The sequence below is a fragment of the Aphis gossypii genome, chromosome 2, assembly GCF_020184175.1.
Source record: "Aphis gossypii isolate Hap1 chromosome 2, ASM2018417v2, whole genome shotgun sequence".
NCBI lineage: Eukaryota > Metazoa > Arthropoda > Insecta > Hemiptera > Aphididae > Aphis > Aphis gossypii.
In genome coordinates, this window is record NC_065531.1 from 9,414,995 (window position 1) to 9,436,893 (window position 21,899).

Sequence of the window (21,899 nt, forward strand, 5' to 3'; positions counted from 1 at the left end):
GATTGTTCTTTCCATTAGTAATTAATACATACAATTTAATATAAATATTATGGCGTTAACAATTTAATCACGTTTTTAAAAGATAGCTGCAGGATCAATATTTCTTGTTTGTCGTTATTTGTATGAATGTATATTTTTATATTTTACTATTAGTATTAATACCATATATTATTTATTACAGTTTAGTTACGTTCCTAATGATATACATATTATAAAAGTCGGACAGGATATGCAGAGACCTGATTTTGAATAGGTATACTCGGCCCACTTCGCTCACCTCGGTTTACGACTGTGGTGTTATTAAATATTAATTATTACATTTGAATGTAATCGTTGTAGTAGAAAAACTAAACTCAGTTTATTATTTTATTAACGAGTTTATGAGAGTACCTACGGGACTACCTATTTAAAGTGCTTTAGTTACTCATAAAAATGGTTAATGAATCATATTAACGATGAAACATTTTAAATATTTGTCGAGTATATAATAGTATAATATAATGTATGTTAGAATGTCAAGTTCTAATACCTAAAGCTAATATGAAAATACAACTAGAAAATATTTTAAAAACTAGGACTAAACGTATACCTAACTAAAAATGTCTTTGCTGACCAAATGTGAACGTTAAACAATTTTAATCACCAAAGTATAATTTTGAATTTCTACGGTTAAAATAATTAGTTTTAAACATTTAAATAATCAGGTCTGAAAAATAAAACTTCAATGATTTATTTAACAAAAATAATTTTTATTTATAAAAATATTCAATTTCACCGACGTGTTAATAAAATGATAAACAAATTAATCTGATCTTTACCTAAAAGTTATATTTTAGTTTGGATAACGTATAATTAATCTTCAATTTAAATTTTAGTTCTTCGAAATAATATTTCAATTATTGGTAGATATAGTAATAAAGCAGAAAATAATATAAAATTTCAAGTCTAATAACAATCTTTATCATGTTAATATTATTTTTATTTCTTTTTTTTAATCAGTTAGTATTATTTCTTACACTTAACAAACACTATTATTTAAAAATTACAAATAAGACCATATTTTCAATAAATCAATAAATGTATTTTTATTAGGTACGGTGAAATAAACCATTTTAATAATTATAAATTATACTAACATAAAATAAATAAAACGATAGTATACCTCTATGTGTATTAGATATTCTAAACATTATTGATTATTTATGGAAATTTAATTTATGTTTATTATTATTATTATCATGGTATGATTTAATTATATTTTTTGTATAACGCATAATAATTTGTTTTTTAACTTATTTATTTTGTTTTAAATACATATTGTATTTTGGTTAAATATCAAAAATGATATTGAAAATCTTATCTCGCATCACTATACGCGAGTAGGTACATATTGTAACTTATAACCGTGTGAAAAAGTACCTAGTCTTAGAGTTTAAAAATATTTAGTCATTTAAATATTTTTTCTATCTAATATATATATATATATTAGGTAATACAAGTTTACATATATTATTCACGATACATTAATAATAATTTGTCATACTAGAAATTTTGTAACCAAATTAATTTTTTTTTTGGTTCTCGTGTATTTAATGGATCACATTTTTAGAATGTTAGATTTTGTACAGTTATTTATTTATATAAATGTGCTGAATGTACGATGTGTCATATGATAATTTATTACTGGTTTAACGTCGTTAGTTTATAAGATTAAAGGATTGTTGTTTTACAAAAATATCACGAATGTTCTCGATATAGGTTTAAAATAATAAATTCATAACAAATTATCACGTAGCTGACTATAGAATAAGTAATATTAGTTTGTTCATATTCGTACATGTGTGTGTGAAACAATATGTGTAACAATCGTTTAATTTTTCTTTATTTATTTATTTTTATCAGATATTTTTCCGTGCCAATGTCTTACAAACTCTTGAATCACAACGAGACGAAAAGTTATCGGACATCTTTACTCAGTTACAAGCTCGCTGCCGTGGATATCTTGCTCGAAAAGACTACGCTAAACGAAAAGTAAATGATATCGCTGTACGGTGCATACAGCGAAATGTTAAAAAGTTCATGGTCGTAAGAGATTGGCCATGGTGGCGGCTGTTGGTTAGAATCACACCTTTGCTCAACGTTCACCGGACTGAATATGAACTCAAACAAAAATCTGTGAGTACTGTACACTGAAAATTAGATTTTTTTTTTCTGACGGTAAATTATTATATTTTATTTGGAATCGGTATATGTGTTCTAGGACGAACTGGAGCAACTTAGGAATAAAGTGGATAAGTTGGAACAGGAACGGTCTCAGTTGAAAATGGATAACGATAGACTCGAACAGAGAGTAAGTAGAAAATTCTTTAAACTTTTCGGTCGTGTATTTTTTGCATTAGAGTATTTGCCGTTTGGTAATTTTATTGGTCTCTGGCCAAACGCATTTAATTTCCTCTCCCGGGGCCGGTCTATTTTTATGCGACCGATATTTTAAGACGAGACCGCGTATAACAACAATAGACAAACTCTTGTTTCATTCAACTGACCGACACTTCCCCAAACATTGCTCATATAACGTTCTCATACATTCCCGTAACAACAATGTTCACGCCGGCTTTAATGAGAAGACGATATGGTTTAACGCCGTCGCGATCGGTTTCACGTTCTGTATCACCTTTATCATACCGGTCATGTCACTCCACCACTGAACATAGGTCAGAATTTAACGCTAAACTTCTCGAACTTCTCCATGAGAATAAGGTTTATGGCTACCATTTCAATTTTCCGTAAGTCACTTGCAATTATTAAAATATACTATTGTGTTTTGTTTCTAGTTGGCGGAAACAACTGCTGACTTAGCTGAAGAGCATTCCACAGTAACTATGGTGTCCGAGCGGTTACAGTTTGAATCGGCCGAAAGACAACGCTTAGAAAAAGAGTTACAGGAGACACAGACCGTTAAGACGCGATTGGCTGAAACTAATGAACAATTAGAAATGCAGCTGTTATGTATGAGGTCCACTGATCCTTCGTTGATGTCATCGTCGTCGTCTGTAGCCGGAACCATGAGTGATGACGATAGTGCTGTAGCGAATAGCGATAAGGGTGACCAGTATTATAGACGACGATATGAACGCGTTTGTCGAGAATTGGAGTATGCTAAGAAGCGATTACAACAACAGCATAATGACGACATGGAGCAACTTTTGGCTATGAAAAAACAGCTTGAAAAAAAAGTGAGTATCAATATATTTGATTTATTTTTCGTCCAAGTCATCATATAAATATATTTATATGTGTACACTGTACAATGTACTAACATAAATAATTTTTAAGTTGGCTGGTGTTTACGAAGACGTAGAAGAACAACGTCAAATTGTTGCTCAATGGAAACGAAAAGTTAATAAGCTAAATTCCGAATCAAATGACCTTAAACTTATGTTGGAAGAAAGTAACTCGAGAAATAATTTACTCGAAAAGAAACAAAAGAAGTAAGTTTAAAAATATTTTTTATGAATGCATGTATACAGCAATAAAATTGGACTTTAGGTATATGTCATACATAGTATTTTATAAAATAATGTAATTTTGTTAGCTTCAAATTACAATGCTAATTTATAATTATAACTTGTATGCTATAGTATGCTACTCGGATGGTTTATTCATATAAGAATGTAGATTAATGTTAATTAGTTAAGTTCTTATCGGATTAACGGTACAAATCATTTTGCGTGATTTAGTTAGATGATATTTATTTAGTTATATTGTACAATAAATTTATATGAATAACTGTTTTAGATTCGATACAGAGTTGCATTCATTACAAGAAGAATTAAAGAAAGAAAAAGCTCAAAGGGAAAAAATTACCAGAGAAAAAGACATGGCTATGTCAGATAAATTTTCAATGGAGCAAACTTTGAGTGTAAGTTTTCTCAGAGATTGACTTAAAAATCAAATCAATAAGTATAAATATTTTATTTTCGTTTTTAGAGTGTAAAATTAGAGTTGGAGCTTAAGGAACAGAAAGTCGTCGGTTTGAATCGCGAGCTACAGGAGTTGACGTTTAGCGGTAACACTGAGGAAGAAGTCGCAGCACTCAAGCGATCCAAACACCAGTTGGAGAGTAAGCTCAAAGACCAAGAAGAAGAACTGGACGATCTAGCTGGCCAGGTGCAGTTACTAGAACAGGTAAAAACTCGCTTGGAGATGGGACTCGAACAGGAACGGAAGGAACATCGACGAGAATTGGCTCAACGCGAACAAGAAAACGAGGAGACTCGGTGTTCGGCGGCGAAGAAGATCAAGGCGTTGGAATGTGAAATCGAAAACGAACACGAAGAGCGGACGGCGCTGATTCGAGAGCGTCATGACCTAGAGAGGCGACTAGTCGACTCTGAGGACAGGGAACGATGTCGGAGCATGAACGACCAGGAATCGATTGCTCGGCTGCGACGGGATATGAAAAAGCTCAAGGCACTGCTGAGGGACGCGCAGACGGTGCAAGAACAACGGACCGACAGTCAGGCGAACCGCATAGCTATGCGGCAGTTGAGGAACCAACTAGAGGACGCGGAGAGCGCTAGGGACTCGGCACTCAAGGCCCGGACCTTGGCCGAAACCGATTTGGCAGAGGTTACGGCTTCGTTGGACGAAGCGATAGCGGCCAAACGTACTGCCGAAGAGCGTGCTGCTGGCTTGGCGCGAGACAAAAATCACCTGCAAAGTCAGTTGGACGAGAACGAAGAGGAGCTAGCCGAGGTGCTTAAGAAGTACAGAGGTACGGTACAACAGCTGAGCGCTGAGCAGACCGTGCAACAAGAACAGGCGAGCCGTATCGCCGAGCTAGACACGGACCGGGCCAACTTGCAGGAGAGATTGGCCGAGCTGACGTTCCGATTGGACAACATGGAAACGCACGGCGACCCGGCCGGCTCGCTGAACCTGAAGCGGCTGCAGCTCCGGGTCACCGAGCTCGAGTCCAAGCTGCAGCTGGAGCTGACTACCCGAACCCGGCTAGAGGTGCAGATAGCCCGACTGAAGGAAACCATGGAACGATTGGAGACCGAACGAGAGACAGCCCAGTGCAAGGAAAACGCCGCACAGGAGGCGGTGCGCAAAATGCAACGGTCGTTGCGGGAGGCCCGGGAGTCGATGGCCGAGAGGGATTCTCGGGAATCGGCAGACGTGAACCGCAAACGGGCGCTGGAAAAGCGAGCCGAACAGGCAGAGTCCGAGGTGAGCACCGTCAAGTCCGATCTGGCTCTGGCTCTGCAGCGAATCGACGACCTGCAGGCCGCCATGACCGGCGATCTGGACGACGACGACGACGAGTTCCGGCCGAGCAGCGACGACGATGACGAAGATGACGGCGGAGACGGCGACAGCGACGATTCGGTAACCACGTTCTTGGCCAACCAGGGCACGAGGAATACCACGATTCTACAACAGCAGAAAGTGAGTTGTTGTGTTTTTTATTTCGATATTAAATTGGGTCATTTGACACTCGCACCCGGAAGGCATACTTTTTACCCTTGATTTCGTCGTCCCGATTTATTATTATTACATTTTTTTTACAAAAACCGAATCATTACTGCCGTTTTCATGATTTTTATTTTATATTGATTTTTATGCGGTTTTTCTTGCAAAATGTATTCAAAACAATTCACGTCATTAAAATAGTAAGCTTATTCCATAATGCTTTTAAACGTTGTCATGCTGGGAATTTATAAATAAAAGTTGGCAGTATTATTAAAGTAGTTCCCTTAATGACTATCCGTATTAATATTATCGAGAAAAACGTATGTGGTACAGAGTGTTGATTTATAAAGTTGAAGTTGGAACATGTGTGTTTATTTACGTGTCGATATTATTGTTTGTTTCAGAACGTGGATCCAAACAATTGATGACTAGTAAATTTCCTTAAGAGTTTGCACCAAAGTATTATTTAAATACAATTTTATTATAAATCATGTATGTAAAACAGTTACTTAATAGTTAATTGTGAGTTATATTATTATTATTATTATTATTATTTATATTTATATTGTAAGTTCCCTATACATAAATATGATTGTGATTTACTGATTTTTACTACCCTCCGTAGCTCTCTAGTACTTGATTATTCCCTTTCCCAGTGTCTTCCATGAATCGTATGGGTGAATGCACTCGACAACTTATTTGTTAATAACCGTCCACCGACGCAATACATTTTTTTTTTATGTTCACTGACCTATTTGTAATCTTTTGTACTGATTTTACAAAATTTTTATTGTATTATATAATAAAATGTTATCATTTTTTTTTTCTTATTATCTTGTACGTAGTGTACTGCATTTACTTGACCTCTCCGAATCGTCCACTAATGGTGAAAATATGTTCCCAAATATTGGATACCTGCTTAAAGAAAAATTGATATGCACACAAATGTGCTTATGATTTGATAATGGCTTAGTGTTCTGTATCTCAAACTCAACCAAATACAGATCACATACCAATTCTTAAATAATTATAAAAAATTCTATTGACTTTAGTATACTATTACACTGTTTCTTTTCAATGTAGGGCATCGGCGTCCAGATATCGGGTAATCACATTTAAGAAAACAATACAAGTTGTGAAGTATTAAAAATGAAGAATTTGATTGAGTTGAAAGCCATCAAAATGTTGCAATGATTTATTACTTACTACTTTACCAGATATTTACCAAATTGTATAGAGAATTAGAGAATTGTGTACATATTCAAACTATATACTTATTACATTTCATTTTTAAAATTTAAAGTTTACGTTAAAATATAATATGTTATATATTTGTTCAATGTTATTTTCATGTGTTCTTGCGATTAATCTAAAAATATATTATTAAAGCTATCAATACAATTAATATTCATATATATTATATATTCAACAATAATTAATTTTATTGATTTTAAATTTGACTGTGCAGTAGTTCTGTAATTTTTTGGACTTTATAATTAGAACAAAAATGAAAATAAATAATTAATAGACATTTTTCGAGTAACTATGTTAATTCTGTCAAATTTAAATTAGCTATTTAAATTGTAAAGTGTACTTATGCTTATAACTATTAGGTACCTATTTAGTATTATATGCTATATCTTTAGTTACAGTACTGACATGGTATAGTGCATGGCTAAATATATTTTTATATATTTAGTCATCGCCAGTGTAGAGATTGTGTCAGTCGGTGTTATCACATTTTCAGTAGCTAACAAAATTCATTTGAATATTTGATGAATTATTGTTATAACTACCATTGTAACTTGATTGCTAGAGTGTATTTAAAAAATGTATTGTATGTGTCAAAACAGATAAAGTCCACAGTCTAAAAATAAAGTATAATATTACCTAATATCTCTACAAATAACAATTTGATACTTGCCTATATTATAGTTCTTATAGATAACTATTAAAATTATAAAATGATTTCCTTCATAAAATTAGTCAAACTTAGGCTGGCCATTTATGGTTTAGTTTTTGTGTGTGTGTTAATTATTATAAATGGAATTAATTGATGTCATAGGTGTATGAATTCTTAAAAGATGTGAGTTATTTTTCTATGGCTTATTTTTACTTAGGTAATTTTTATTGAAATATGTGTAAATTATTTTTGAGCATTTATATTTTTATAATGACATGACTGACACAAAATCAACATATTTCAACCATACCAACTACCTATGATAAGATGTTATACTTAGGTACTTACTGAGTGTGAATAAAGTGGGAAAAATATTTCTAATTTTGTGTGGAAAATAAGATTTTGAATTTTAACGCTGCTGGGAGCAAATTTATAGATACAGTTATAGGACCTAAGCAGGTTTTCAATTTTTTTATTCGTATTGAAACTTAGAAGTGTATGGTTATATTTTTACTTGTTATGTCTTATGAAAAAACTTGCCACACAGGTAATTTACAATTCTACGTTATACATATTATAGGTACAGTATGATATGACTAAGAGGCATACTGATAAACATTTACGCTGTTAAACAAATGTGATCTTGCACTAGTCGTTGAGTTTTTAATTAAAAAAGAATAGGTATAATACACAAAACCTAAATACAATGAAAAGCAGCGCAGTCTATGGCGTAAATTTTGATTCAAACTCTCGCCTGCGAATTATATACTCACAACTGAAATTCGTTTTGTCGCTAGATAGAGCTCGGGTATACGGTTTATTTTTTTTATTTGGCTTTTACAATAGTAGTTTGACACGATGTTCTTACTTCGGTCTTCGGTTGTACATGACTTAATAAGTGAGTGAATGAGCGTGTTTAAATTCGTGAGTTATTGAATTAAGGACGACACTACAACAGTAAATATTCGATTAAGCTTAGGAAATCATTGCTTATAGACTATAGTTGCTTAGAACCTAGTTGTCCTAGTTAATTTATTTATCAAAGGGAACTAGAATATTGTATTTTTGTTTCATGGTAAGTATACTATACGTTTATACACCTATCGCGTGTAGGTATACTAAAGTATTAAGATTGAGACAGATATTTATTCGGATGTAGGTACCTTCCGTATTATAATTTCATCTTCCAAGATTGTTGTAAGAACAATGTACGAATAATGACACTTTTAGTTTTTACTAATTACAATTATTCTGAGCGAGTATTAATTTTATATCAACATATTTTATATAAAATTCAAAAATTTTAATTCCCTAATGTCCCATAAATAAATTTAAATTAGTCTAAATACATCTATACTTGTATTATTGATAAGTTAAAAGAAGCGTATTAATACATATAATAATGTTGAAGACATATTATATAAATATTATTATTATTTTGAGCAGTACAATTAAATACTCTTACCTTACACCAGAGGGGATAAAGGTGGCGCCCTCAGATTAAATAAAAAATAAGATATTATCACATAAATTATCTAATATTTATATATCTAGGTATATTACTCTTTATTATATGCGCCCCCTCCTCCCTAGGAAAATATCTGGATCCGCCCCGCCATACAATACTAATTCAATCATTTGCCTATTAACTGATTTTAAATAAAATTATTTATTCAATTTTAAAGAATAAAAATCATAATTTATAAAATACTAACGCGTACAATGAAGAACAACGAACACAAGTATTTTTCAAGTTTGGTTTTACAATTTAAACAAAGTTATGGGTAGTTGAAAAAAAAAATAATGACATACAGAATAAGCAAAAAATAATTTACACGGTACTAATAAGAAAATAAACAAAAAATCATATAACATCTGATAATTAAATGACTAAAACACGTAAACATGTAATAGAAAAATAAATTACGTTTATATATTATTTTATTTACTGATGATAACCACCAATAAGAAAACTATTACTAAGTACAGGAATAATGAGTTAAATGTAGTGTTGTAGTCCAATTAGAATGTACAAAAATAATAACTTGGTATCAAGTTAGAGAGCTGCTACAGTAGAGTCGTGTAGCTGTCTTGTCTCAACAAAGTTCTTGAGTTTGGCGACGATTGTTGTCCACGAATTGTTTTTTTCGACCTGAAAAACATTAATAGCTATGATTGATACAATGTACTAACGTGGCATATGATAGGAAAAAGGCAACGAGTTCGCGACTACAAACTCTACAAGAGAACATCACATTTTGTAATTGAAAAATTAATGAAAACAATTTTAATAATTTTATTGAAAAATAATTAAGATTTAATCTTTATACAATTTTTTAATTGTTGTAATTTAATGTAACTAGAATAGAAATATTTCCGTTTTACAACCATATTTTTTTAACAACGAACGGATGCAGAACTTTTAAAAGAATCTAAAGGGTTCACTTTCAAAAATTAAAAAGTAAAAAAAGTCGGTAACCTACCGTAATACAGTAATCGGTATTCCTGGTAAATTTATAAGAAAAGTGTTTCCAATAATTCTAGCCGGTAAATCTAAAATACCGCCAGTTCCATTTTGAAGTTATTTAACATAATATTATAAAGATATTATTATTTATAAATAATGTCGAAATTGCAAGATGAGGCATTACCCTTCCCTCTAGAGTCTTGACTTCAAATACAACTTTGAAAATGTTAACATTAATTATTGACTATCTAACATTTTATTGATATTTTAAATAGTTTTTTTTCTTTAATAGGCATATATTTTGCCTTTATTTTGTAGTTTGCAAAGAATAAACTTAGTTTAAGTGCACTACTTTTTGATGTCTAGTTGTACTATGCCCTCCCTGATAAATTTCCCGCAAGCGCCCACGTTTATTACTGTATGTATGTGTTGGGAAATTTGAAATAACTAAATAATTAAACTAGTTTTATGGAAAAATTTAAGTTTTTATCAATCATTAAGAAAATTTCTTGGAATTTTTAACTTTTTTAGGGGATGAGATTCATCAAAAATCATACAAATTAGAATCAACTTGTAAATAATTGCGCCATTGCAGTTCATACGACTACAGTCACAATATATACAGTATACACTATATACATAATATTAATATACCAAATACATAAATAAGCATCGTTACCCTTCCTCTTATCCACTTCGACAGCCCGGTCTGGTTCTTGGGCTGTTCATACCGGCTGTCCACTAACAGGATAGCACCCCAATCGTTCTTGTGTCTGATGCACCGGCCGAGTGCCTGGTTCAACGCTCTGTAGGCCTGTATCTGATACCATTCCCAGCCGGGCAACAGCCCTTTGCTCTTGTGGTGCTTGTTGTTGTAATCTTTTTTATGCACCACGGATTCTTCCTTGAAATTCGGAAATGGAATGCCAACCTTAAACAACAACAAAAAAAAAAAAAAAAACATAGATACAAAATGAATAAAACAAATCTCTAATATATTGATAAAACGAAGACGACATGTCTTAGGACTTAATACATAAACATCGTGTAAGTACCGAGAAAAAAATGCTGCAGTATATTTACACCGATTTTATTTAGTTAAAAGACTTCTATAATCTTGCCAAAAATAGAATTAGAGCACCGATTTGTGTTTTAAATATAATAAGTATTGGGCCAATATTATACAAGCATAAAATATTTTATACTTTTATAATAAATTTAATTCAGATTATGAAACTAAAAATAGCCTATATTTTGCATTTTTAAACATAAGTTAAACACTTGATTATGGCTAGATATAATCGAAGAACGTTTAGTTGGCTCATTTGAATAATGTTTGATATTTATAGGTATAATAGAAGTATCCAAGTTGATGAAATAATAGATGTGTAATAAAAAAATTATGGATTTTGTATTATAAATTATAATTAATTAATTATTCAGTATGTATATTCAGCATGTATATATATAGGTAATAATATTTATAGTATGTAAGAAAAAAAAATTGATTTTAATATATTATAATAGTCAACAAGTATGTTAGTGCTTGAATTTTTTTTTTTTATAATTTCATAAGAAAGTATTTAATATTTAACCCCTTCAAAAAGTTCCCTATAATAAGTACACCACTGGCCTCTATAGGTATGTATAATTCGTGGAAATGGTTGAAGTATCAAAAGTTTATAATAATTGGTTTACTCAAGGCATAATTAGTGCAAAAAAGGCGTTATAAAATGTTAGCATACTGACAATAGTTTTTGAAAAACGAATGAGTGTTAGTTGTGAAAAGAAACTATTTATCCTATAACATCATATATTATATATGCATAAAAAAATAATCACCAACTGCGTGAGATCATGTTAATTTTAAGTTGGAAACTTACGGCCACCACCGCTCGGGCGTTGTTGTCTGAGAAATCAAGACCCTCGCTGATTTTCCCGCGGTATACGGCCAAGAAAAGCGCTCCACGCGGGCCACCCTCATCCCCCCGGACGGCAGCGTAATATTTGGTCATCAACTCCTCTAGCTGGTCACCCCGACGGGGCTCGCACATGACCACTTTGATCTGGCTGAGGCTTTTCAGGAGTCCGGTGAGCTGCCACCGGCTGTACAGCTTCTCCATGAGCGTGTAAGACGGCAAGAAGCACAACACGCCATGCGGTACCACGGTGCACACGTCCATCAGCAATTTGCCCATTTCGTCCTGGTAATTGAACGTGTTAATGTTCTGGAACTGACCGTTTAAGTCCGTCCCGCACGGTCCGACGCCCACCGACGTCACCCAACACTGGTCTTGCTTGATGACATGGGCTGCCTCCAGGGCGATCGGGAACTGCGTACCGAGCTCGGACTGGAAAGACTGCATTGGCGACAGGGTGCCCGACGTGAGAATGATGTTGCGCACCGATGATTTAAGTTCGTCGAATACGGCTGCAGGGTTCAGGCACAGAAAGCTGACCACGTTGTTCCACACTGGTCGCGTGTCATTGGCCTCCGCCGCACCGGCGTTTATCCACCCGGCTATGCTCTTATTCGTGATCTGTGCACAAAAATAATCGTTAACCGTATTTTTATAATATTTATGAATATACATTTGCAATTTGCATATTATACGTGTTAAATTATATTATTAAACTACTTTTTTAATCTAAATATTAGGTCCTCCCCTCAAAAAAAAAATAATAATAATAATAAAAATAAATATCGATTATCATGTCATCATATTATCATATCGTAGATATAACTTAAAGATTTATAATAATAAAAATACAATTTTTTGTGTTTTAATGTTTTAATTTTGATTGGAAATTACGTAAAAAAATGTAATTGATTTTTAAGTAATAAGTGTTGCTTAAAGGTCCGCTCAAACTGAAGCGGTAGCGGTGGCGGTAGCGGTGGCGGTAACTTCAGCGGTATTTATCGCTTTTTAAATACCGCTGATCTAACCAAACCGGAGAGCGAAATATTTCGCCGAAAGTTACTAGTCGACATTGTGACACCCATGCGCGTACATGTATTTTAGTAATTATTATATTTTTATTTATTAATATTAATATTTTAAAGTACAAAACAACAAATTGCTATATTTTTTTTTTAATTTTTACTATACCATGGATATATATTATGAAAACTCAAGTTCAGATGAAGAAGATTTATTACTGTTAGCAGCTGTAATGGATGACGAAGAACAAAAAAGGTACCATATGCTTATAATATTTACAATTGTTTTTAAATTTGGTTTGGGCTGTTACAATAACATATAATAAAAAAAACCATGTAATATTTAATTTTTAGACGTAAAAGACGAAAATGGGTTCATGAAATTAATAACCAAAGAGAAAGTTTAGGTGAATTTAATCATTTAATGCCTCAATTACGAAATGATGCAAAACGTTTTTTTATTTATTTTCGAATGACATCAAATTGTTTTGATGAAATTTTAAATTTTATTAATGAAGATATACGTAAAGAAACAACTCATTTTCGTGTGCCAATACCTCCACCAGAACGTCTCGCTATTGCTTTAAGGTAGGTAATAATATATAAATGATAAATACTACAATAATATTATATTATAATATATAAAATGTTTAGTGTGTATATCTAATTATTAGAAAATATAGTCATACTATTTAAAACAAAAAAAAATATTAAATTTTATATAGATACATGTTCCTTTTTTACACTCGTCGATTTGAATAAATAAAAATAAAATTGACTATAACTGATAGTACATTGCATCCAAATTGTCAGCACTATCATAATTTCTGATAATCGACGACGTCGGACTAGTTGGAGTCACTGATGGCATGCTATAGTGAGACGACTGAGACGAAGATGATGTTGTTGTGTCTTCATCGATTTGTTCCAACTCTAATTCCCCGATCAATTTAGCTATTTTGTTTTTAGCTATTGCTTGCCGTCTAGCTGAAAAAGTTTTTATAGTTTTTGCGTGGCCCATCATTAATAGTTCAATACCATCCATAGCATTATGCGAGGTTTTGCTTTTGTTTTGAAAGTGCTCTAATACTTTGTCAATATTGGAACATTGCGAATCATTTCCAATATTTTTTTGACTTAGATCTCTGAACTTTTTACGAGGATTTTTAGGAGACCCAGAAAGTACAACTTCGTTTTGTTCAAAAGTAGATGCGGTGCAATTTAACAAATCGTTAGTATCATTATCTTGGTCTTGAGCAGGTTCGTGGACGTTGGATATAGTTCTTTCAGTTTGAAAAAAAATTTACGATTAATTTATATTCAAATAAAAATAATAAAATAGTTAATTACTCGGCAAAACTCATATGTTCTTTCAAATATTCCATATGAGACGCCCACTGCCACTTTTTATAAGCAGAGAGGTTTTTATTTTTGGTCCCATTTACACTTTGGCCCGTAGATGTTTTGTTAGCTCTCAAATGCTTTTGATACGTATCACGTAGGTTTTTCCACTTCGATTTTAATACATCTCCTAAAAAAGTATTTTATTATTATTATATATTTATAATTATCTATTATTTCATTATTATTTACAGATTTTTTGCAACGGGTGATTCATATAAGACAATTGGTCATAGTTATAGGGTAGGATTTACAACAGTAGGTCAAATCGTCATAGAGGTATGTGAAGCTATTATTAAACACATGGGTCCTATATATATGCCGGAACCTACTGAGGAAATTTGGACAAAATCAGCGCTAGGTTTTTTTGAAAAATGGCAATTTCCTAATTGTATTGGAAGTGTAGATGGGAAACACGTAACAATTAAATGTCCTAATAATAGTGGAACAAGAAACTTTTGTTATTTAAAAAAATTTTCAGTCGTATTAATGGCAATTGTGGACCCAGACTATAAGTTTATTTGTATAGATGTCGGTGGATATGGACGAAACTCTGACGGGGGAATATTGGAAGAATCTATTATGGGTAAACGATTAGAAGCTGGAATGTTGAATGTACCTGAAGATAAACCTTTGCCCGGTAAAGTTGAAAAATCGCCTATGGTTATTATAGGCGATGAAGCGTTTTCATTAAAAACTTATCTAATGAAACCATTTCCTAGACGACAATCACGAAATGATAGAAAAAAGGATACTTACAATTATAGATTATGCCGGGCACGAAGAGTAGTAGAGAATGCATTTGGAATTTTAGCGAAGAAATGGAGGGTATTTGAGAGGCCAATGGAAATGCAAGAAACAACTGTAAAAAAGGTTATTATGGCAACATGTATACTACATAATTATTTGAGAGTCCAAAATTGTAATATATACGACAATGAGCTTGAAGCCGATGAAGAACCGTTTTTACTACGGAATAACATTGCAAATAATCCTAGAAGGTGTACAATTGAAGCTTTTCGAGTGCGAGAATGTTTTGTTGAGTATTTTAATGATGAATAAATAATGATTCATTTTTTTATCATAACTAATATTTATAACTATTATTATAATGACTTGTATTTTTATAGATTAATTATATTTTACTTACCGCTTTCACCGTTCATTTTAACACTTATTTCGTGATCCCAAATATAATCTTTTTTTCTCGTATCCTTGAATTCTGGAAGTGTCATATTATATATTATGGGATATTCTTTAACAATAGCTATTAACTGTTCAACTTTATTGGTCATTTTTATTAAATAATTATTTATAATATAATATTTATTTATTTATAATTATTATTATTTATTATAATTTTTATAATAAATTTTAAACAAGACAATCGTTCATACATTCAAACACCACGACGTTAGATTCAACTGCAATGATACGTACGATGAATAGATATGTGTTTGAATGTAAAGTCAAAATATATCATACAATGTAATGATAATCTTTCTATAGATATTAATATATTAATAATAAAATGTAGATAACTTATAATGATAATTATAATATAATATAACTATATAACTATATAATATATAATATAAACTTATAATGTAGATAACTAGTTGGGAATTTACAACTGATTATCGTAGCGGTAAGCGAAAAATATAGTGTCTGCAGCGAAAAATAAAAATATCGCGCTCAATCTTGCGGTAATATTTTCGCCGCGGTATTAATTTCGCGATAGTGAGTGCGTTCGTATTAAAACGTATGGACATTAAATTTCGCTGCCGCTACCGCCACCGCTACCGCCACCGCTACCGCCACCGCTACCGCTTCGGTTTGAGCGGACCTTAATAAAAGAATCACTCTGTATACTAATGGCCTATTAGCTACTAATGATTTTTAGATCAATAAAAAAAATATATATATATATTAAATCAACGAAATGAAACATGTGATATGTACGCGATGACGCTATTATTATATGACATATTTTACTTGATTCTGTAGTAATCAGTAGTAATTAATCCTGCTCATCTTTTGCAAAAATAATACCACAATAAATTTTCCTCATATTATTTATTTTTATTTTCATATATTACTAGACACCATTTTTTTTTTAAAATGTTTTAACGTTATTTTTAACAATTGAACTTTTTCAAAGTTTGATAAATTATGGTTATAGTATCTACTTAAAGAATTTATAAATTCCTTTATAGGATTAGTCAACATAAAGTAATTTGTAAACAGATATTTTTATACGTAGACACCGTGCTCCACATTTTCCATACTACCCACTACACTTATAAATTTATAGTTACATATTAATATTGTTTTTTCTATATTTCAATAAAAAGTTAAATATAACTTACTCCTCGTTCTTTGTGTTCAAATTTTTTTAAATGCATGACCTTCGCTAAGGAAACATGGTAATCAAATTTGTACTTTTCATCATAAAATAAACTGAACACTGAACAAATCGACGACAATAAAGTTTTAGTTGCATTCGTAATAGCCAAATCGGTATTTTGATCTTTGGACGGATTGTTTTCTATTGTATCATTTTCGTCTTTAACTTCTAATTCATTTTCTACATTTTCTTTTTTACTATTTTTCGTTTCATCGGATTCACTTTCTTCAGCTAAATCAGCCAGCGCTGTTTCACAATCTTTCTAGAAAAAAAAAATAATAATTTATGGTCAATTTAAAAGATTACTAGAAGGATATTTTAGTTTTAGACGACTTTATATGTACACACTTTAAATACTTCGAAGGCTGTCAATCCGACACCAAATTCATCGAAACTAGCTATAGTGTATGTGCCAGACCATGATAAAACTCCACGATTATATTCGTCGTATATTTTGATTTCATCAGACTTTTGATCAATCCACTTTGACATATCGGACAAATATCGAGCCTATAGCAACCAATATAAATTATTTTTTTTTAGAAGTATCATGCATTATATTATATTGTATATAATGCCAACTTCTATTTTAATTATACGTGCATTTACCGTTTATCGATTTTACAAATCGTAGATAATAACAGAATTTACTATTGATAGTATGTATAATAAATGAATATACTCAATAGACATTTTAAACACTTACCAATCTCCCATAAGTCACCGAGTTGCCACTAGATTTATATATTTTTTCAAGGTCCGCTTTGGCCAAATTCATATTCGTCTGGTCCAATTGCAAACTTGCAGCTTCACGGCATTGGTCTTCAATATTATGAGCTTCATCTACAATTATCACGTGGCCTCTAAGTTTCAAGTTCATCTTAAATAAATATTAGTTAATATTTTAATTATACGGACAACAATGTTCAACGAAAATAATCTAGAGCATTATTAAGTATATATTTTATATAGACAAAATTGGTATACATCTAATACATAGCATGAAAATTTACGTCTTATAATATGAACGCACTAAATTATTGAAATATAATATATTATATACTTACTGAACTTCTGATTACTGGATCGATGATATAATTGTAAGGACAAAAGACGATTTCGGCAGTTTTGAGTAACAATCGTGTACCGTAATATGGACAAGAATGTTTAGAAATTCCCAAACGCACTATATCTTCAATATCCCAAACAGATTGTACTCCGAACTTAGCTAGTTGGCCATAAGTACTAATTTTTAAACCACCGTTATCATAATAACTACATCTATCAATTGTCCTCCTTAATTTTATTGAATTTCTCCGTCTCTGAAATCGAACACAAATCAATTGAATCAATTTATTCCGTAGTTATTATAAAATGAAATTTCATATTAAACTAAAAATAGGGTTCAAAAATATACTTGATAATTATAAAGTTTATTAATATATTAATACTTAATATAGTTAATCGTAGATATTAGTTATTTTTAAGTGAACTTTATATGCGTCTTTTTCAACACATCCTAAACAGTTCCTGTCTATTGTTTGCTTATTCCCATAATGCGTATAAACCTTGAATTAAGCTGTAGGTACGGTAAGTTTTGAGTGCATTTCATTAATAATTTAATTATTAAGCCACTGAAGAGTAAGTATATATGTTAAATTTGATTTCTTTGATAAATCATTTCAATCGAAAAACGATTCTGAGCTTAGATTTATTAATCTATACTACAACATTTAATTAATTTTTGACCCGTTTAAAAATACCAATTATCTACATTTTTTTTTTAATAAGCGTTTTAAGTTCAAATTTTTACGATGTATGACAAAATCGCGGAAATTTGTTCAAACAGAAAAAAAAAACGTAAAAAAAATCAACAAAAAGTTTTCCATTAGTTTTTCTTAAAATAGCTATAGAGACAACTCGAGCGTCATTATAGGAAAAAATGTTAAGAGCGTTTAAATTTTAAATTTTTACGAAATCGCGTTACGATAACAATTTATCCTCAAATGATTTTAAATATTTGTTATTATTTAAAAAGTATAAGTCGTAGATACTTGAAATTTTCACTAATCATATAAATTGCCATTTCCTTTACATAATTTTATTTTCAAAATATTTCGCTTATGAATAAATATTCGTGATTTAGTTTATTTTTTTTTATAAATACTTTTTTGGATAATTCAAAATACTTAGGAAATTCAATACAAAGTTCTTCATACATTAGTTTTTTAGTGATTGAAACATCATAAGAATACATAGGCACAATTTTTTTTTATTAACGTTTGCAGAAGTTCAAATATTAACAAAAATTATGAATATTTGCAAATTATTTGGTAGTTAAAATATATAAAAAGTTTTGTAAAGTATCTAAGAGGTAAAAATTGAATACTAGATTTTCCATAAGTTTAGCTTACAATAATTATAAAAGAACTTAAATTTTGAGGTATTCAGGTTATTAAATTTAAACCAAATTTTCACTACCCATTGGAAAATATTAATAAGCTGACAAATCATTTCCGTTTATAATTGTTTTTTTGTATACAATGATACCTATCATTGCATTCAAATTTAATACATCCATTATAGTGACCTACACTATATCTGAGGTCCACTTGATACCAACTGTACAGCAGTGTGTTACCCATTTGAGTATCCTTTTTATTATATAATTTTAATAATAATTACATAAAAGTTAGTTCTTAATTTTCAAATATTCTACATTTTTGTGTTTTTGAGAAAACAATGATGATTTTGTGACATTATGTGACCCTTTTTTATATAATAATATAACCCTGAACTAAATAACAAAACTCATAATATCCCATGATGTTTTTCATTGCATAATAACTATAACAAAATTTATCAATAGTAATATTTGCGCCATTTGTGTATACCTACCGATGAAATGTGATACGGTACATTTTATTGTGCATTCAATTGTCAATGTGTGCCCACCGATATTTATTAACAATGGCCAATAAGGGTTCAAAGTGTATAGGTACACAAATGTTTTGTTAAACCAGTTACAATTATATTGGTTGGGGTCTTATTTCGATGTTAATAATAATGCATTTGTTTTGTATTTTACAATACACATGAAATCGTATATAAAAACATTCGACGGGATAAAATAAATTCCGATACATATATGAATCGTACACTTACCGCTCTTGGATCTAATAAATCTCTACATAGTTCAGTCTTTGATTTGTATGATATCTGGGGGTAGTATATATTAGAGTCTTGAATACATGTGTGTTCACGACTCGCTAACACGCAACTCCTAAATAAAGGGTAAATAAATAGATTATATTAAATAAGACACGTTTTCATCTCAACATACCTGGTGTTATTGAAACTAGTTCTTTGTAATTCTTTGATAACTTGTTCAATTTGTTTATGGGTTCTTGTGCAGAAGTATATCACAGGGATTATTGGTCTAAAGGAAATAAAAATGACTTAATTCACAATGAAAAACGAGTACCTGAATTAGAATTGATTTTATATAGTAGTAATTATAATACTTTTATAAGTAAAATTTTTATTTTTACTTATTATTTAAAAATTGTGACACGACTTAACACAGTGAAACAAAAATGCATGAAGTCTAGTTTAAAATTAATTTAAAATTATAATGATTTATTTGTGTGGTAATCTTACAAATAAATGTTACAATAGTTTGAGTAAAAAATTAATTTGAATTCATGAAAATAGAAGTTAAATCAATCTCTAGTATTTAACCTGTCAACGATAATCTAAATAGTAATTAAATAATAAAAATGATAATATAATTAGTTAATGGCAGAAAGTTTTTAGTTATAGCAATATGTTTTGATTTAATATAGTTAAATTAAATAAAGCTATTGGTAAAATAAAAATGTTATTAGTTCAAACATCCGATTTTCATCAAAATTTTAAATTCACGTGAATATTTGTATTTCCCAATCGAAATACACAAATAACTATAATTAAGTATAATGTATATAATATATATAAATATGGATATACCAATAATAGGCATATACAGCATATAACTATGCTCATTTATTTAAATTTCTATACAAAAAACATACATGAGATATATATTCTGTTAAATTTTTAGATCAAATAGGTGTTTTTATAACTAAACATTTTATAGATATTTAATTTTCATGGTTTTCGTTTTTCTTACGTAAAACTCTGAAGCAACGAACATATATAACACATTAAAAATGTGTATGCATACGTACCTATATATAGATATATAATATGTATATATGTTTTTTATTATTACATAAATAATCCTAATACATTAATTGTTTATTTAATTCCCACCTATGAGAACATACAAATCATGTTTAAATACCTTTAAAAATAGCTCAACTAGACTACTTATACGTATGTAGGTACTGATGTAGTGGATCTAAAGAGATGTGCTAATTAAAAAAGTTCCTCAATGTCAATTACTGGAAGTGCATTTTAAGTGCCGTCGGAGAAGTTAGATTTGAATAGCAGATAGGCACTTTTTTTCTCATCTTTCGTCAGTAAATTTTTTTTCAAGAAATTGTTATTAAATCCGTTTTATGTCAAATTATCGATTTTAATCAACAGGTATTGAAATTTCTGTTATTTATTCCTTATAGTCAATACTCAAATTATTGAAACATTTTTAAATTTTTTTAAATTTTATTGAAACTACAATCTATACAATTTGTGTACAATAAGTAAGTTTGATAAGCGACGTATAAAATATTTAACACGAATCTTAAGATTATGGAAGGTTACTTGTAACATTTAAAAAAGTATTTATTGATTTTATAGATAACCAGTATAATATAATATAAGATATGTATTAATTAGTCAATATTTACTTGTTATAGTCTATTTAGTAAAAATGTTAATTAAATAACCAAAACTTTTAAATAATAATTAAACCAGTAAATTAATATACTATACGTCTGTACAAAGTCATAATATGAATATGTAAATTTAAAAAAAGATTCTGTTATAGTTGTTCAGAAAGATGAACGAAAAGTTTATTTTAATTTTAAAAATTTGAAATTTAATTGATAAACTGCGAAGTGAAGAGGTACCATTCAATATATTAGTTCACTATATTCTACTCACCTATAATTTATAGATACTTAAGTGTGACAAAACATTTATAATAAAATTAATTATTCATAAATAAAATAACTAATAGCCAGTGTCAGTGTCTATGTTAATATCATTCTATACGATGTTATAAATAATCGCTATGTTGATCATGGTTTATATTTATATATTAAAATTAAAAATAATAAACGCACCTTAATACGAGTAG

The 21,899-nt window shown here is 30.3% G+C and overlaps 3 protein-coding genes across 11 annotated transcripts in view; 2 read left to right on the forward strand and 1 right to left on the reverse strand.

The window, feature by feature from the left end:
• Positions 1-6,823, forward strand: part of LOC114120362 (unconventional myosin-XVIIIa-like) — a 51,618-nt gene extending 44,795 nt beyond the window's left edge. For 3 of the 6 annotated variants that reach the window (XM_050201546.1, XM_027982242.2, XM_027982243.2), the window contains 7 exons: positions 1,903-2,175; positions 2,261-2,350; positions 2,835-3,236; positions 3,337-3,491; positions 3,799-3,922; positions 3,991-5,454; positions 5,883-6,308. In XM_050201546.1, coding sequence (XP_050057503.1) covers positions 1,903-2,175; positions 2,261-2,350; positions 2,835-3,236; positions 3,337-3,491; positions 3,799-3,922; positions 3,991-5,454; positions 5,883-5,903 — 2,529 coding nt within the window. In that variant the 3' untranslated portion in view covers positions 5,904-6,308. Of the gene's footprint in view, positions 1-1,902; positions 2,176-2,260; positions 2,351-2,535; positions 2,761-2,834; positions 3,237-3,336; positions 3,492-3,798; positions 3,923-3,990; positions 5,455-5,882; positions 6,309-6,561 lie in introns of those variants that run through there. The other 3 variants (XR_007604361.1, XR_007604360.1, XM_027982244.2) reach the window with 3 other exon arrangements.
• Positions 6,824-9,317: 2,494 nt separating this feature from the next.
• The window catches only part of LOC114120346 (Fanconi anemia group J protein homolog), a 273,602-nt gene continuing 261,020 nt past the window's right edge, over positions 9,318-21,899 (reverse strand). For all 4 annotated transcript variants that reach the window (XM_050201548.1, XM_050201549.1, XM_027982223.2 and 1 more), the window contains 9 exons: positions 19,941-20,036; positions 19,763-19,880; positions 17,665-17,919; positions 17,304-17,477; positions 16,946-17,107; positions 16,560-16,859; positions 11,732-12,388; positions 10,528-10,779; positions 9,318-9,533 (listed from right to left, as the gene is read on the reverse strand). In XM_050201548.1, coding sequence (XP_050057505.1) covers positions 9,438-9,533; positions 10,528-10,779; positions 11,732-12,388; positions 16,560-16,859; positions 16,946-17,107; positions 17,304-17,477; positions 17,665-17,919; positions 19,763-19,880; positions 19,941-20,036 — 2,110 coding nt within the window. In that variant the 3' untranslated portion in view covers positions 9,318-9,437. The remainder of the gene's footprint in view (positions 9,534-10,527; positions 10,780-11,731; positions 12,389-16,559; positions 16,860-16,945; positions 17,108-17,303; positions 17,478-17,664; positions 17,920-19,762; positions 19,881-19,940; positions 20,037-21,899) is intronic.
• On the forward strand, positions 12,418-14,066 carry LOC114122170 (uncharacterized). Its single transcript, XM_027984756.2, has 2 exons — positions 12,418-13,045; positions 13,144-14,066. Exons 1-2 carry the CDS (start codon positions 12,960-12,962, stop codon positions 13,379-13,381), a joined length of 324 nt encoding a protein of 107 aa, XP_027840557.2. The 5' UTR covers positions 12,418-12,959; the 3' UTR covers positions 13,382-14,066.

What these genes read in the sequence shown, in the direction of transcription:
- LOC114122170 (XM_027984756.2), top strand. Translation starts at nt 12,960, where the DNA reads ATGGATATATATTATGAAAACTCAAGTTCAGATGAAGAAGATTTATTA. An exon ending in GATGACGAAGAACAAAAAAG is followed by an intron (nt 13,046 to 13,143) that starts GTACCATATGCT and finishes TTTAATTTTTAG; the next exon opens with ACGTAAAAGACGAAAATGGG.